The sequence below is a fragment of the Ciconia boyciana genome, chromosome 17 (genome assembly GCF_034638445.1).
Source record: "Ciconia boyciana chromosome 17, ASM3463844v1, whole genome shotgun sequence".
In the NCBI taxonomy this organism is placed as follows: Eukaryota; Metazoa; Chordata; class Aves; order Ciconiiformes; family Ciconiidae; genus Ciconia; species Ciconia boyciana.
Window position 1 is genome coordinate 3626899 of NC_132950.1, and position 17448 is coordinate 3644346.

The 17448-nt window shown below is 45.2% G+C and overlaps 2 protein-coding genes across 3 annotated transcripts in view; one reads left to right on the top strand and one right to left on the bottom strand.

Annotated features, from left to right (window-relative positions):
• Positions 1-2753: 2753 nt before the first annotated feature.
• On the bottom strand, positions 2754-14811 carry EIF4H (eukaryotic translation initiation factor 4H). 2 transcript variants are annotated; one of them, XM_072882597.1, is made up of 7 exons: positions 14653-14811; positions 8826-9007; positions 7761-7825; positions 7553-7652; positions 6816-6881; positions 4766-4924; positions 2754-4641 (listed from the first exon to the last, which is right to left on the bottom strand). In XM_072882597.1, the coding sequence occupies exons 1-7, from the start codon at positions 14709-14711 to the stop codon at positions 4505-4507; spliced, it is 768 nt and encodes a 255-aa protein (XP_072738698.1). In that variant the 5' UTR covers positions 14712-14811; the 3' UTR covers positions 2754-4504. The 2 variants fall into 2 exon arrangements, with proteins under 2 accessions (XP_072738698.1, XP_072738699.1); XM_072882598.1 differs by lacking the exon at positions 6816-6881.
• Positions 14812-15855: 1044 nt separating this feature from the next.
• Positions 15856-17448, top strand: part of MYBBP1A (MYB binding protein 1a) — a 62230-nt gene continuing 60637 nt past the window's right edge. Inside the window, exons 1-3 of the mRNA XM_072882596.1 lie at positions 15856-16148; positions 16358-16453; positions 17278-17361. Of these exons, the coding sequence (XP_072738697.1) occupies positions 15981-16148; positions 16358-16453; positions 17278-17361 (348 nt within the window). The 5' untranslated portion in view covers positions 15856-15980. The remainder of the gene's footprint in view (positions 16149-16357; positions 16454-17277; positions 17362-17448) is intronic.

Here is a 17448-nt window from a genome sequence, read left to right on the forward strand (position 1 = left end):
AAGCCAGTGTGAATAAGCACGAGACGTACTTCCAGACGCTGAGAAGGAATGAGGTCGGCGTAGAGAACCAGTGATCTATGCCTGGCTTCAAACTGCACTGCTTGGAGCAAACGTGACGCACGCAGCCTTTCTCCAAAATACACTCTAGGTGAACAGGGGGATTCCCGGAAAGCAGTCACTCCAAACAGCTTTGTTCAAAGCAGTCCGCGGGACAAGGCCTGCTCTGAAAGTTGCTACACGCGAGCGCTCTGATGAAGGGGTCGCACATGCATTTCAAAATTTGCTGGCTTTATTATTGAATCTTTTCTACAAAAAGGAGGGGTTGCAATATCACAGGATTTGCTCTAAAATTCTCAAGATATTATCACCTTTTCTGAAGACAAGTCAGCAGCTAGTACTACAGGTAGCAAATGCTCCTATGATACTACGAGCTAAAGTCAGGATTGAAACTATAATAGAATTCGTAAGACAAGTTGAAAAATATCAGCATCATCCAAAACTGCCCTGGGACGACGAGTCTTGGCCACAATCACTCTCTATCACAACCAGCTCTGGGACACCTAGCAGAACTTCAGAAATTCATGGTCAGCATTGGAGACTCTTTTAGTAGTGCCAGTGCATCTCAGTAGTAGGTTAACAGCTTGTTGATATTTTAGAAAGGCAAGTAAGCCACCCTCGAGGGCATACATTTAACTTGACTCTATCACCAGCCCATCATTTGAATACGTGAACACTCCTCCACCTTTCTTCAGCCATCAGAACAACATTCACCACCACAAGCACAAAGAGCCCCCGCGGGCGCTGTTACAGACTTGCACACTCCAGCGAGTTGGCAACACACCCGTGCCAGCACTGGGCTGCTGCCGTTACAGGACTGGGATTAGCTCTCCCAGGACTGCTCCTGGGCTCGGGAGCTCAGGGGGGTTATTTTTTGGTGGTTGACAGTGGAGTTTCGCAGCACGTTAGATGCATGCGGCTTGCTCCTGCGTTGTCCCACAGCTCTTCCAGAGACACCGCACCAGCCTTCCCCACCTGCAACCCAGCTGGAGAGACACAACACAGCACTTTCTACAGTAGCAAAGCAGTGCTTATTCAATTTAATTCAATTTCAGTTCCAAAAACCATCTGCTGCATTCCTGACTTCAGTTTTGTTTAATTTTTAAGTTCAAGCTTGAAGAAAGCTCTGCACAGCTATTAGAAATAACTCGGTGAGAATATGAATAGCCACAAAGTGAATTATCCATTTGTTACCACTGCTGGTAACCTCCTCGGTCTAGGCTTTGCCATGCCAGGCTTAGCTTTAAGCTGCAGGTAAAATTAAGCATTACAGATTAAACCTTAACTGCTTTTTGCTGGTGGGATGGGGAAAAAATAATTTTGCTTCCTCCTACAAATCTTAAATGCCACGTCCATCTATTAAATACATTTTGTCAACTGTTGACACAAGCTAGTTTGATATGCTTCTGCATGGGAAAATGTTCATCAATTAGAATTTTGAAGGGAGGGGGGAAGAAAAAGGGCTGGAGGAGCCTGACCGTAAGCCATGTGGGACGCATAATGCAGAATGCTCCAAAGAAACCAGGCAATGCATTAATGTTTGCATACGAAGAACTACTAAAAAAAAAAGATATTAAATGATATTGGGATTAGGCTGCATTCACTACTGGGAAACCCTTGACCAAACAAATATTAGCAGATACAGAAAAATATTTATAGGACTAAGATGAGCCATTTTCAGTCTCACTACCTTTCTCCCAAACAAGTGTTACTATCCTCCATGCAGAGCGATGAGATTATTGCTCCCAACGTCAGAAGGTTTGAAAGACCAGCTATGAGCAAGCCTTGTGGTAGCCGCTGAAGGACAGCATCTCCACCCAGCTAGCCCTCCTCTGACATACAAAACTCAGGTTAGCATTCGGGTAGGACAGCCAGGTGCCAGCACACGCGCTGCTTCAGCAAGTGCCTCCAGAGCAGGATTCGGATTCTCTGCTCAAGCTGTCGTAAGAGCAGGTCTAAAGAGAGAGTGGACCGAGTAGCCGGAAGGCAGGAACACTTTCCATCCTTTCATGCTATGGAAAGCAGTAAAACCAGCAGGAAGGTCAGAGCTCATTTCCTCAATAAAAACACAGCTCTCCCTCTTTAAGTTACCCTGCAGTATGCATATACTTCAAAGACGCAGGGCAACAGACTCATTAACAGTTACATCTAGTGGGAAACAGGTCAGCTGAAAAAAGTTGGGAGAAACCGGGCAAGCAAGCAGCAAGCTGATCTATTTACTTCGTCTTACCACCAAGACTCCCCATGAAACTGACTGCTACGCAAACGGGAAGGACACACGCTTTGCCCTGTACCGGGCAGGGGATTCTGGTCAGAGGGTAGCAGAACCCAGCTTGTGGGAAATGGCACCAAGAGCTATATGGCCCGCAAGCATATACTATAGTACTTCCAAATTCTGCCTGGCAGCCTTCGCAACATAACTGAAGTTATACTGAAGCCACAGGACAAAGAATTTGGGCTCGCTTCCACTTGTACACAGTTTTTACTTCCCTGTGTCCTGCATGTTCCAGCACTTGTTTAGATTAGATTCCTCCCCTTTGTATTTTCCTCGCCCCCCCTTATTTGTATAAGAATGGGTCTGGTAGTGCTTCCCCATAAAATTTAAGGAAGCAAATTTCAAACATCGTGTTAATTTGGAAAACTGAGGGGGAGGAAAAAACATGCTATAGCAGACTCAAATAAAGACCAATGTTAAATATTACTTAATGTTTTCTTTTATTTAAAAGATCATTCACAAAATACCATATCCATAAATTTATTTTGTTATGAAGCAGAATGTGTTAAGTGTTTGGAATTCTTCTTTTCTTTTTTTGTTTTTACATTTAAAAGTCAACTGTCTTGACTAGAGGTGAGTTTTTATATGGGAATTTGTTCTTAAAATCTTTTCCACATTGAAGATGTAAATAGGTCAATTATTGGTTTGGAATACAACCACACAAATGCATGTCTGTCTTAAATTAAGTATTAGTGTTAGACAAATGGTTCTTATCTCAGAAGCAGATTAAGTGACAGGCAGAAGGAAGGAAAGAGTAGTTCTGTAAATTGCTGGGACTCTGATATTACAAAGGTAACTTCAGGGAAGAAATTCACTACTAGCAGCAATGCTGGTAGTGAAGCAGCCATGCTTCCAAACTCCTCTTGCAAGTACTCTGGTGTGCTGGCTGTTTTATCGGAAAGCTGTCAGCACTAGCATTAGGGGCCCAAGTTTCTCATGCATTGGACATATCCACACTTCAGTGTTGTAGATCCAGGTTTTGTTTTTAAACATTAATGATCTCTCTCCTTTTGCTCCAGCCTCCCCTCCCTCCTCCCACACAACACTGGCAAGAAACATGTCAAGAGAAGAGAGATGCAGCAATCAGAGATGCTTTTTACCCAAACTTCTACATGAAGAGAATCTATAGCAGAACGATTTCTAATCCGCCCATTTTCAAGGTATTCTGAAAGCAGAAGTCTTAAAACTGTACACCACTGGGCAAAGAAATACAGGGGATAATGGTGATTACATACTGCATGGCAAAGTATACACTCCTTAAACAAAAATAAAAAAGTCAATTTTATTTGTAGAAACTTCGTTTAAAAATTTACCAAACATGTAAAACCCAAAAAAAAAAGTAAGCAGAAAGAGCCAGTGAGCAGTTGTGCTCAAACAGGCACGTTTTTGCAGCACTAACCTTGAGCTCAGAGGTGTAGTATCATACCATTCTGAAGTCAACAGACAGCCACCAGCAAGAGTCTGCTGGCAGATGCTTTATGCATACTGATTCCACCACTTATTCACCAGGCTTCTTGTCAGCCAATTTTATTTGCATCTATTAAATTGATACTTCCTGGTAACCTGTGTGAAAGGGCAGCTGTCCCCCTTAGTTTTATAAGGGGCTCTGCTGTATACAGTAACTCTAACACCAATTGTCATAAATGGTATTGCACTACTTGGTTAGAACTGTAAATTTCTGTTCAACTCATCTGGACTCTCCAGTTTTCCTCTTCAGAGCCACAGCAATACAGAACAAGACATGCAGGTCAGAAGAGGAGCACTGAGGAAGTAAAAGGAAACAATACAGGGCAATAACTAAGTCTAACCTGTGCTTCTAAAGTAAAACAAACCCAGAAAGGAAGAAGTTGAAGCAGCACCTTTGTCCAGAGACCTCCACACTTGTGGAAGCAGCTACACTGCCTTATCTACTGGCAACTGTGCTGCTTGGAAGGAAACAGAAGAGGGAAACTCAGCACAAAGCAGGCACTAGATACAGCAAAGCCAAGAACGTACTAAAAACCACTTGTTAACAGCTGACATGCATTCACAAGCTCTGTGTTTTCAGTTTCAAAGAGGACAAATGCCAGATGGCAGGAATGGTAAACTGCAGGGTTGACATTCCAGCAGAGCTAGTCACTCTGTACTGTCTTGCTTTTTCTCCCGCCTCCCCATTCCCTCTCAACCCCAAACTCAGTCGTGCTCTTTTACTACTTCCTCTCGGGGCTTGGCTCCACCAAAGATAGCAGAGTTTGGGTTGGCTACTTGATTGAGGGGAGTAGCAACTGTTCGAGGTTTGAGCTGAAGTCGGGGTCGCTGTGCTCTTTCCTCTGAAAGAAAAAACATCAAGGTTTTAAGATCTGTCTGCCAAAGGTAGTAGCTTTAATCTGACAAAGAAAGCAGCAGTCTCCTTCATGAAGGAAGACTGAATTACAGAAGATATAAAGAGTTTACCTTCTGTTGGCTCTCTGAAGTCCATGGAAGATCCACGAAGGGGAGGCAGGTCTCTGAAGCGACCAGTGCCACCACTTCCCATTGAGGCACCTGGTGGTCGCCGGTCTCCAGGGCGGGTTCCTCTACCCCGGCCTCCCAAGAAGTCATCATCTTTGAATCCTGAAGATGGAAGACAGTGAATTTAAAGAGCACATTTTGCAATGCTTTTAATCTAGATTTTTATCTGGGTGACTGGAAAACCTTGCAAGTCACTGCTGTCAGTCCAAGATGATGCACTGAGAGCCTTTGTCTGTAGACAGATTGCTTCACAGATCTCTAACATTCTGGAAGAGTCATACAGATTCCATTTGAAACCAAGTATACTATGCCAAGTTCAGAAACTGGTTTATCCACCTAGAGGCTTATTGGAGTGTTGGAGAGTGGGTCATCAAGTGAGCTTAAAATATGAGCTTCAGCTGCAACTTCAGACTGAATTCAGCTAATGGTGTGAACAGAGACAACACTAGAAGTACCCAGAATACTTCTGTAGCCAGAAGATCCCACTGGCTACAGCCTTAGCATGAAATCTGCAGGAGCAAAGTAAATAGAAAAATAGCTAGGGAAATATACAGTCCTTATAAAACAGAGCCTTTGAAAAACAGAGCAAAACCCCAAGGCTTTTTAGTTGTACTATAAACTGACCAGGCATTTACTAGATTAATGAAAGAGCTGGAAAAAAAGCAATTCAGACTTTAAATATGAAACTGCCTGCATTTCTTCAGCTTATGTATCAAAACAAAAATCAAGAACTGTCTGTCACTGGCCAGAGTTCCAGTCTGTACCAATGACTATCCTAGAGTATCTCTCCAAGCCCTTATCATCTGCATTCAACAGGAGGAGGATACTTCAGGCTAACAGCACACCTAAGGGGAATATACTCAGTTTTTCAGAAGCCACCTGGAAGAGAAAGTTGTTTTGCTCCCATTTGAGATTTTCCTTTCCACTTCAGTATTTGGCAGAGTTGCAGAACTGTCCCTTACTTCAGTGCCAAACCACCATCTTTAAAGACTTGATCCAGAGCAAGGCTGTACAACCTGAGAAGAAAAGCTTCTGTAGCAGCTAAGACTTAAATGCTAAACTTTTGGCTCACAAATCACTCATCCAGCATCTAACAAGCCAAAATGCATCTGCATTTGAAGAAGCTGCCAAAAAAAGGTATAAAGCTATGACACCAGAATGCTTAGCTACGAAGGCATGTTAAGCGCAGCGCTGTAGCAAGCTTCCTCTCTCCAGCACCATGCTTCAGTCTCGTGCTAGTGCCAAGGGCACACTTTGTTACCGCTCCTTCTACTTTGTCCATTCTACTCACGCAGAGACCAGACATTGCAAAGTTGCACTTGCCAACATCTCCCCATCAGAAAATGGACCAAACCCACGATTTCAGAGGACAAAAGAAATTGTGTTAATGTCACCCTGGTTTCTAATAGCTAGAAACTGTCTGGAAGTCAAGAGCAAACCCGGTGGCTCCATCAATACCTTCCACTCAGCAAGCTCAGTCATTTGCTGCAACTTGCATTACTGTAACAGGTCTAAAAGTTTAGGAACATTTCGCATTTAAAAGTGCTTTGGAACACTAACATATTTTTGGAGAAGTCAGTTGCTTCAGGGATACACATATAATGATGTCACATCTCTCAAGAATGTGAAAACCTCTGCTCTGAAAGAATACAGTAACAGCTTTTCCACATGATCTGTCTGTTTCTGCTACTATTCAGAAATGTGCTTGGCCTCATGTTTGAGAAATGCTTAAAACCTAGACACCATAGACTATATTTGAACAAGTATTCTGTCATTTAGGACTGTTTCATAAAATTTACAATCAAGACTTTCCTCTGTCATAAGGCAATGGAAGATTCCCCCTGAAGAATCCCACTGCAGCTGTAGGATGTCCAAAGTTGGCATACAGTAGACTCAATCAAAACAGTAATGGGGACAAATGTAGCTGACATGAAAATGAGAACAATTCTGTGCCTTTTAGGCTGCCTGTCTGTATAAGTGTTAATACTGATACCAGAATTGAAGTCATCTCTGGAATCCCATCCACCTCCTCTGGATTCTCGGGAACCTCCTCCCATTCCTAGGAAAAAAGCCACAATTGCGTTCAGGTCTGAAGCTGTGGGAAAGACTGATCAAGGGGATACCAAACCAAAGTTTCAGTCCTTCAATATCCAAAGTCATGCTGCTGGGAAATCCTTCTGTTTCGGTACTATCAAGTTCCATTGTGTAGGTACAAAAGGTCAGTTTAAGTTAACCAAGAATAAGTGGTCAGAAAAGCTTCTCTAATACACTTTCAATGGAAACCTTTAGTGAGTCGAGTTCAATTAAGCTTCAACTACAGCAAAGCCTGTTTTTACACTGGAACAGGAGATAGTCAGTCCAAAATAAGTATTTGTCTGCTTGTGCTTACTTAGCTTACTCACTTTTCTTACATCATAATAAAATAGTAGCAGATCAGACTGTTGGGCTTATGATTGTCCTCTGCAAGACATTGTACACGACTAAGGGTATTGGTCTCACTTCCTGGGCTAGGAGTGACAACATATTCAGCTTTTGGACACAAAGCACATCTATTCCAGACATTTCAGGAGCGGCAGCAGCTAGGTTAGAAATATGTATATACATATAAGATTTCTCCTTCCTACATAATCTTCATGTTTACTTGCATGCCTTGTCTTAGTATTAGTTAGCACCAGAAGTCGTAACTACAACCATTATATTTAACAAGCTATTCAGAAAAATGGAAGTCACCTCTGTCATCAGGCCCGCCACCTTTTCTGAAGCCAAAGCCACCTTTATCCTGTTTTCTGCCTTCTGCTATGTCCACTCGGAGTGATCGATCACCCAAAAGCTGTTAAATAAAGGGGAGAATCTCTTCAGAATGTACCATACGGGCTGCCAAGGGGTTTGAGACTGTGCTTATCTTTTTATTTCACAAATTAATTGCAAGTATACTTACTGCACCATCATACGTAAGAGCTTCCTTGAGTGACTCCACCTCATCGAACTCTACGTAACAAAATCCTGTAAGAAGAATCTCACAAGTTAATACCAGCACTTTAAAAGGTCTTTGTAAGAAGCTACTCTTCCTTCATATCTGCTAATAGCCTCCCTTCTCTTTCAAAAGTGAGCTACGATATGATAAGTGCAAGGTGTACACAACTCAGAAACCAAACATCATTAACGATGAAAGCATTTACCTACGCCTATTAATGATGGGGACAAATCCTGAAATAGAACTCTGTATGGGCACAGCGCAAATACTAAGAGCCTGATTAATTCCCTTTGCCATAGGGTTCTCATTACAGATTAGATTTGATCTATGACTTAAGACAGTTATTTAGCTGAATATTGACATTTGGTTACTAGTGTTTTTAAACAAAAAGCTAAAGCACCTGCTTGGGCAGCAGTCTGATTTTGTGTCACCACATCATTTAGTGAATTTAATCCTTTTCTGAGGCCCTCTGTTACCTGAGTTAAGCCTTTCCCCCCAAAAAAAGTAACTTACAAATATACTCCCTTTCCACAGGCCAGTTGCAATGGACATCAGATCTGTGTCCTCTAAAACAATTCTCTGAATGGCTTATCTACTTGCTTTTTCTCCCTCTCTACTAAAAAAAGACAGAGCTGAAGCAGTGGGAGTCTTCTGAACTAAAGAAAGATTGTGTAAGTACTCAACACTTAAGGTCATGGATCTTAAGTGGGTCAGACACTTCAGCTTTGTTACAATTCATGTAAGACAAGGTTTGAGAAAGTCCTTTTATGGCAAGGCAAATATTGACTCTTGTCACTCAGGTTAGTCTGTATCTTCAGACGATGGAAGTAACAGTGAATCTCATTCAAATGAGATGTTTATTTGCTAGTGAATGAGAAACCTGTATAAGTCAACATAAACAAATGCAGATCAACAAGCTAACTGCGCTTTAGAGTAGGGACTGAAATTCGCCATTAAAGTGACTTTAGAAGTACCTCATTTTCTCCTACCGGTTAGTCATCTACAACTAAAACAACTCTGAACACTCACCTTTAAATTTGTCTGTTTCCTTGTCTCTGACTAGTCGTACGCTCCTTACGCTGAGATCCTTGAAGATGGCATCTATGTCTCCTTGAACAGTGTTGAAGGGTAGATTTCCCACATATGCTGTGAAAGGGGGTTCTGTTGGCAGCTCTTTCTGTTTGCGGGAACCAAGGCCGCCACCACGAGACCTGTTGAAAGAAAGCACAGTGTCTCTGGAACTTGACTCCCAAGGCACCCAGTAATATAGTATATAGCACTGCTCAGGTGCTGTTTGACTTTTTGGAAGTGGATTTTTCCACAACTTTGGTTACTTTTTCTATCCCTTTGCCTGCACCTGCCACCTCCACTATTGGCCAACTCCTTTCTAGTATTACCTGATGCAATACTTCAGTGGGAAAACAAATGAACAATATATTTAAATACGTTACAGGTGAACTCAGTAACAAAGCGATGAATGAACTTCCTTCTCATCTCACAATCCATTAAGAAAAGCAACATAAGGTTCTCTCTACTGTCCCCTACTCAAGATCATTACTTCTTAAAAAGCACATCCTAGACTAGATTTTAAGAATAATTTATAGCAGTGAAGAAATACTTGCATGGCACAGGCTCATCAGCTTATCCTGAAATTAAGCTGGATCCAACGCTTTTAACTAAATAGTGTATTACCAACATCCACTCCACCGTCTTCTAAATTATTTCAGCAGCATTTAGCTTAACAGAAACATCTTCTCATAACTCTGAAGTTATGGCAATAACTGTCAGATATCTGGACTGCAATGCTTTGAATTGAACACATAATAAAATACTTGGTTGAGCAAGGTGTTCTAAGGCAGAGAAACCAATTTCAGTGCTATTTGGATGTTTACTTCTTCCTTTGTGTCTCATGAATTACAGACTGAGGTCAACTAGGTTGTCTTTTCTTATCTTTTCCCTCAGTCTCAGTTAAGGCTACTGGCATTGGCTGAGGAACTAGATCGTACCAGCTAAATTCTTTACTGTATTAATGTAACACATCTGCATGTTAATTTCCCATAGAGCCTAATCTTCTAAAGCTAACTTTGATCTCCTTTACAGTCAGCAAGGTTTGTACTGTGGGCACAAGGCAACCTTAAGTTATAGCTCCTGGACTTCTAGACTAGAGGATTCCACTGGTTCCAACACCATTTGCCCCACATAAGCAATCTTGACTTTAACCCGAGATGTCTACCTACTACTCTGCCCATGTTCTCTTCAACACCTCACTTTTATTGGGCTTTGTTCATGTCTGCTCCCTTTCCCAAAGGCTCACTGTGCATTTAAAAGCATGGTGGAACACAAACTGTACCAAACCAGGATTTGCTAGTTGACATGGACTAATTAGATTTCTGCAGAGTCCTATCTAAAATACAGAAGGTCAAATAATTTTATTTCCTTTTATTCTGGCTGGTTGCATGCAGCCAGAAAATCCATTGGGCAAGCAATGTACTTGTCTGCCTTTTTTTTTTTTCATTCCAGAATAAATATTTTATTACTAATGAATCAGATAATGCAGAAATCTTGAATGAGATTCCTTAACTCTTTCTAGGCAAGCCTGTCATTTGTGCCTTTTTATGGTAGCAGCACCGTGCAGGAGTCATTTGTCACCAACATTATCAGCATGCTGCTAAGTGTACTTAAATCACAACCTACATATCTTTAATTAGTGTCCACCCAGGTTCATATTTTAGCATTTTTGACAATATTCCTCATCTGCCTTTGTCTCATTAACAAGTCCGTCAAAAAACATACTTGAGAACTAAAGCTGCTATAGTTGGGTGCTGTGTATGTATAGCAGAATTAACTTGAGTCACAAGACTGTTTTAAGGAGGAACTCCAAGCAAGCTGAGTTGCTCTTCTAAAGGATTCCGTAATATGTAGAATCAGTTCCATGTCTTTGCTCTTAATTCTCATCTATGGCCTTACAAACAGCTATTAAAATACCATACATCTAATTTGCAGCCAAAAACCTCAATTTTTATGTTCTATAGGAGCATCACAATTGCTTAGGCTGAGTTTAAATGAGCATACCCTACTTCTACACATTCTCACCATGTTCCTTGGACTGCCAGTCATCTGGTTCAGTGAGCTGATTCACCTGAAAATTCACCCTGAAGTTCAACAAGGTGATCTGGACAGCTGCAAAGACCACTCCTGCCAAGGTGGGAAGGAGAACAAAAGCAAGGGCTCCAACTACAGCTTTCAACAGCAACCTCTACTCAGATCAATTTGAGCTGCTTCTGAAACCACACCCTCAAGTTAGTAATCCTCAAAACAATTTTTTGTGCTACTGACAAACCTTGTTTCTACCATAGCGTACCAGAACTTCAAAGGGTGCATGTATGGAAACCCATGCCCTGTTGTGCAATCCCTACTGATATTAAGTCAGGAAATAAAGTATTCTTTTTGAATCTGATCCATTAAGGCCTCAGTTATCAAATACATAACTATCTATTGGGTATTTTAGTCTCCATTTGAAGAAGAGGAATAGTCAATAATTAGGTTCCAAACTTAGTTTCCTACAGAATCCAGGTACAGAAACACAAAAAGAAACTGTTTCTACACTCCCCTACATTTTTTCAACACTGAAACAGTGAAATAAAAAAACCCCTAAGGCTGACTTCAGTAAGCAAACAATGAGATTGAAAGAAGATGCTCTCATTTGTAACAAAATAGGACAAAAGTCAACTATAATTAAAAACATCGTTGAACTGGGTCACACCAAAGCGTTAAATGAGTATCTGCATTTCCCACTCAGTGTAACTTTTGCTCAGACACGATTAGGTAATAATTATGTCATCTTAATGTGGGAATCTGAAAGGCAACTATTTGATTTCTTTTTCAGAAAACCAAAGCAGAAACCTAAAGAGGAAAGCTTGCTTCTAGCAAATGCAGAAGTAAACGTCCCTATAATTGGACTTACTTTTGGTGGACTGAGTTAAGTGACATCATAAAGTCATATTGGGCTGAAAAAACAACCAAACTGTCGTTTTGAAGCTACTCTTTTAGAAAGTTTAGTTATTCTCCCCAGAAAACAAGATCTGTCAAAAGTTCAAAACAAATAATATTTTGAAAGCTAGTATTTGAGTTTAATAGCCTTTCACTAAAGATCAAAACATTGGTTCAGTATTGATCTTTTTGCACAGCACAGAGAATACAACCTAACTGGATTCCAATGTTAGTGCTTTACCAGAGGCAGCATAAGGTTCAGCAGGATGCAGGTTTTGTCAAGAATCTCCAACAACTCTAAATACATACCCAATTTATTCAAGCAACCTAGTACATCTCTACAACAAGCATTAGATGTCTTCAACAAAAACCTTACCCAAGCTTAAAAATTAGGAGACATTTATTAACACTAAATGGGTAAGACACAGGATCCAAAATGCCAGAAGGATAAAGACTAGCTCTCCATTTTTCACTTACTTTTACTTATTTCAGCAGATGAATCTCAACCTTTGAGTTAGGTGCCCAGCATTAAGCCCAGTGCTTAAAGCCACACCTAAATAAACAACCTACCAGCAAGTCAGGAGTGACAAATACTCAGTTTCCTTCAACTTTGAGAAGCTCTACGGATGTTCAGAGAGTTTCGGCTAAGCCTCAGTATGCTTAAGTACAGATTTTTGTGTCAAATTTTGGGCTCCAAAACACCAAAAAGCTTTTCAAGTAAGCCTTTTGTTATTAAAGTCAGCAGCATGTTCCTCATTCGGAATAAAGCAACTTTTGCATACCATAGTATTACGCTTCAGCTCTTAATCGGTGCGCTACCAGTGCGCTGGCAAAATCCCCTGTCTCATCATATTCTGTTACTCTTCCACCATAATTTTGAAGAGCATGAGGCATGAGAAAGAGGTAGATATCTTACATATGTTTGAACTTGTTGAGAACTACTGTTTTCTATCTGTCACACTTAAATCCTATGCTCACTCTCCATACAGACCAAAGGTTATGCAAAACACAGCTTCCACAAAAACTATTATATCTCAACTGAGTTTACAGTGTTCTTACAGTCCTAGAGCGCCTAAAAATGAGCACGAGTCTCTAAGTTAACACAGGATTCTTTAATCAGAACCTTCAAGAAGAACAGTCATGTTTTCATTATGGGACTTTATACATAGCACAGAGACCTGTTAAGGTCTGAAATTGTGAATTAGTTGTTGGTAACTTACCAGTAATACTGATAAATTAGATGCAAGTACAAGCTGCACTCTAATATTAGTAGCATCTGAGGCTTGAAACTACAGCTAATTCAGAATAAGTACATTTTCTCATCTGCAAAGCCATCTACTAATCAGCAGGGCACCTTTAGTTCACCAAGTATCCACATCTTGCCTGAGAGAAAGTTTAAGTACTCTATTAAAGAAATCTGAATATGAAAGTAACATTTTAACTTTAATCTTATTACTTCATAGAACATGCCTACATTGACTAGGGCAGGCTGAATAGTAACATCTGAATTTATTATGAGTGTCAAGTGCCACTTTAGGCTGCTGTCAAAGTTGTTTGTTACAGAATTTAAGAAATAACAGAACTGTAAGTGGCTACATCATCTGTTTGCTCTGGGACATCTCTTCTTTAGATACAAAGGGTAGCTATGCATAAAAACAAGCTTACAAAGCTTAAGTGTCAGAGTGTTTCCAAAGACAAGAAAACTTACTCCTGTTATAACCTCAGTAGTAGCTCCTCCCTGCTGCCTAAACAGTCTGAAATCAAACTGACTTATTCCACTAAGAACAGGAAAGGACAACACTGTTGATCAGGAAACATATCTTGGAAAATTAGATTATAAAATAGCATACTTGTTAAGATTTGTGCGCAAAGACAGTTTATTTCATAGTTTTATGCCTACCGCTTTATTTTAGTGCACATGGAAACTTATATGGCACCAACCTTCCAAAAAGTCAATTACTAATTGCATCTTCCTAACCTGATACAAGACAAACTTCGTAATTGCTGGTTGCATTACGCACTCTATATGCACTCTCCAGCAAAGAAACAGAGATGAGACAAGCCTTATTCCTACGGGTCAGAGATTTGGAGTCAGCACCCGGAGCCCCGGATAAGGCAGGACGGCGGCTCACAGCCCTCCCCGACCGGAGGCACCACAAAGCCCTCCCATTTCCTCCCCGCTGCAGGCATCACAACGCTGTCCTCTCTCGGGGGCACCTCGCCGTGCGGAGCTCGTCCCGCCAGAACAGGGGCCTCTCGCCCCCCTACAGTCCTGCAGGGGAAGCTCCCTCCTCCCTTCTGTCCCTGCAGGAGCTCCTCACGGCCTACCTTGGCTCTGGCCCAGCACCTCCCTAAATCCCCCCCCCAACTCGCCTCCGGCCGGCGGGAACACAGCGACACCCTCCTCCTCCCGCCCCTTCCCGGCGCTCCCAAGCCGCCAGGCCCTCAACCTTGCGGCACTCGCCCCGCGTAGCGAGGGGACGGCCGCTGCCCCCTCCCGGGACACCGCAGCCTCCTCCTCGCCTCACAAAGCGGGCCCGCCAAGGCCGGAGGAAAACGTGCCCCGCCGGGCTCACCCCCGTGCCCCGGAGAAGGGAAGGCGGCGGGGCAAGATGGGCCCGAAAGGTTCCTAGAGGCAGCGTCCCCCGTCCCTGTCTCCACCCGCCCCCCCCCCCCCCCGTGCCCGCCCGCCATCTCCACAGGGAAAGGGGCAGGCTGGGCCCTGCCCGGCCGCGCCCCCTCCTCGCCCGGCCCGGAGGGGGGGGGACGCGGAGCGCCACTCCCTCCTTCCCTGCCTGCTCCGGGGGGAGCCCTCGGCGCTCCCCAGCGGCCCAGGCCCTGGCGCCGCCCGCAGCGCCGCGCTCACCCCCGGCCGCCGCCGAAGCTGCTGTAGGCCCGATCGTCGTAAGGATCAAAATCCGCCATCGCCACCTCAGCCTCCTCCCCGTGCGAGCGTGACAGGACCGCGCCCGCAGGACCCCGCGCCGCTTATATACGGCGGAGCCCGGGCCAGGGCTGCCCCTCGCGGTGCCTGTCTCCAGCTCCCCGCCCTGCCGGGACTGTCCGCGCTACTGCCTGTCGGGAAGTCCCGCCGCCTGGGCGCTCCCCCGCCGCCGTCACGGGCGCTCACCGGCCGTCGCGGCCCAGCCCGGCCGCGGCTCTGCCCGCGGCTCCCGGGATAGCCTCCGGTACGGGCTGCGGGGGTCCGGGCTGGGCGTTTATCGGTGACGCGAGCCTCGGCCTTTGGCTCTGAAGCGTGCTCCAGCCGCCCCGGTGTGTTCGTCACTGGCCGCTCGTGTGTCCCCAAATCATCTCGGGGTCACTGCCGATAAGATCAAAGGCAGAGGTGGCTCACGCTCCGGGCGTTGCACTGATTCTCTGCGCTCCTGCGACTGGCATGAGATGAGACAGACTGGAAGGAAGGCAGCAAACGTGCGCAATTTCTGCATGGCAGCTGGAGAGTAGTGCTGTATTTTATTGTAAATAAAGATAACGGGCTGCACCCAAAAGTTTTTTGGTGTCCTTAAAAACGTACCCTTTGCATTAACTGATTTGTTTGCTTTTCCTGGGCCATTATTTCAGGTTTTACAATAACACCGCAAGACATACAGACTCTCATGCAATGACCAATATGTCTGGTGTCCTCTGACCCTGCACGGCCGGACCACCCTATTTTAGTCGAGCAGACAGAGCACTCCTGCCCCGCTCAGCCCGCAGGGTTTTAGCCCTCTTCCCCCACCGAGCCCCGCTTCCCCGCGGGGAAAGGATTCAAACCTCCCTCAAAAGCTGCTAACCAGGGCACGGGAGAGCAAAGGAAGCCCTCGGGGCAGGGCAGGGACGAACAAGGCCTGCGGGGGTGCTGGGCTGTGAGACGGGCAGGGGAATATGGCGCTGAGAGGCAGCCCTGAGGGGAGCGCGGCCCTGAGGGGAGCGCGGGGCGCTGAGGGGGCGCGGCCCTGAGGGGAGCGCGGGGCGCTGAGGAGAAGCCGCGGCGCTGAGGGGAGCGCGGGGCGCTGAGGAGAAGCCGCGGCCCTGAGGGGAGCGCGGGGCGCTGAGGAGAAGCCGCGGCGCTGAGGGGACGGGGAGGCCGCGGCTCGCCGGCGCTGACAGGCCCGTCCCCGCTCGGGCCCCATTGCCCCGGAAGAGGCGGGGCGGGCGGAGGACGGCGGCGGCCCCACGTGCGGTAGCGGAGGCATGGCGGAGCTGGAGGGCCAGCGCGGCGGCGTGGTCGCCGACCCCCGCGGGGTGCTGCGGCAGGGCCGCGCCTTCCTCGACTTCTTCTGGGACATCGCCAAGCCGGAGCAGGAGGTGCGGCTGGCGGCCACCGAGAACCTCCTGCGGCACCTGCGGGAGGGCAGGAAGGTGAGGCGGGGGCCGGGGCCGCGCCGGGCCGGCCGGAGGGGCTGTGGGCGCGGGCAGGCAGCGGGTCGGCAGGGCCCTTCCCTCCGCTCACGCTTGGAAACGCGCCTGTTCGAACGGCGGGGTGCCGGCCGGGCGTGCCGCGGGGGGCCTGGCAGCCGCGCTGGGTTCAGGGGAGCGCGGTCACCGCCGGAGCTGTGTCTCTCTTTCAGGACGATGAGCTGAAGTACACTCTCATGCGTCTGGTGGAAGGACTGGGAGCCACCCGAGAGGCCGCCCGCCCGGGCTTCAGCTTGGCCCTGGCGCAGGTCAGTATTTCCCAGAGCAGAGCAGAGGGCTGTGTTGCCCATCGCCAACCCCAGTCATTTCCTGGGGTCCCGCTTTGTAGTTTGTAAGGAGGCTCGAGGGCTCCCATCTGGCAACTTCTGCATGGAGAAGGCTCTTGCAGCGAGCATAGAAAAGCTGTGCAGTTTTAGATGGTGCTAGTCTGTTTTAGAAGCACTTATAAAGGTATAAGCTGTGCTAATATCACATTCATGCTACAGAATTCTGTCCTTCAAGAACCGTCCTTAATTTGCAAACTTTGGCTAGGTTTTCAAATACGCTGCATTTAGAACTATTGTGACTTCTTAAAATTGATTTGCTCCTGGTGTTGGGCTGCTTATGTAGGAGATCTGAAAAGACAACCCTTTAACACATGCTTCAGAGTTTTTTATTTCTCCCTGCTGTTTGAGTCTGTAACATAGCTAAGAGTCCCAACAATCAGGATCACCGGTGGGATCTGACCTCATCTCACCTAACAAGTTGATAATGCAGAAGAGCCTTGCCCATGCTGAAAAGTTTCATTACTTCTGTTACAGGGTCATGCAATTGCAGCAAAATGTTCTCATTATTAATCCCGCTAAGTCATGTACAGGGGGAAAAAAAAAGGAATATCAGCAGGTATATTTATGTCTACAGTAGTTCCTGTTCTGACACATCTTCTACTGATCTAGTTGTTTCTATTCTGGCCTAATAAAGCAGCACATCTGCTGCTATGCTGAGTGACTGTTCAGCTCTATTTTGGCTGAACTCGATAAAACTTCATAAAATGGAAGAACTGCAAACTGAGCTATTCCATCCATCTCTTCAGGTTTTACAGGCTTTTGAGGAAATTCCAATATGCAGTGTCCTGGAACAGATAAAAGAAAAACATGATCTGGAAAAAGTGAAAAAGGTGAGTCGGCTCATAGCAGCATTGGCCAACAGCTAGTTTGAATTAACCGCTCTGTATTCTTTGAAGGCTTGGTGCCGTGCCTGCATA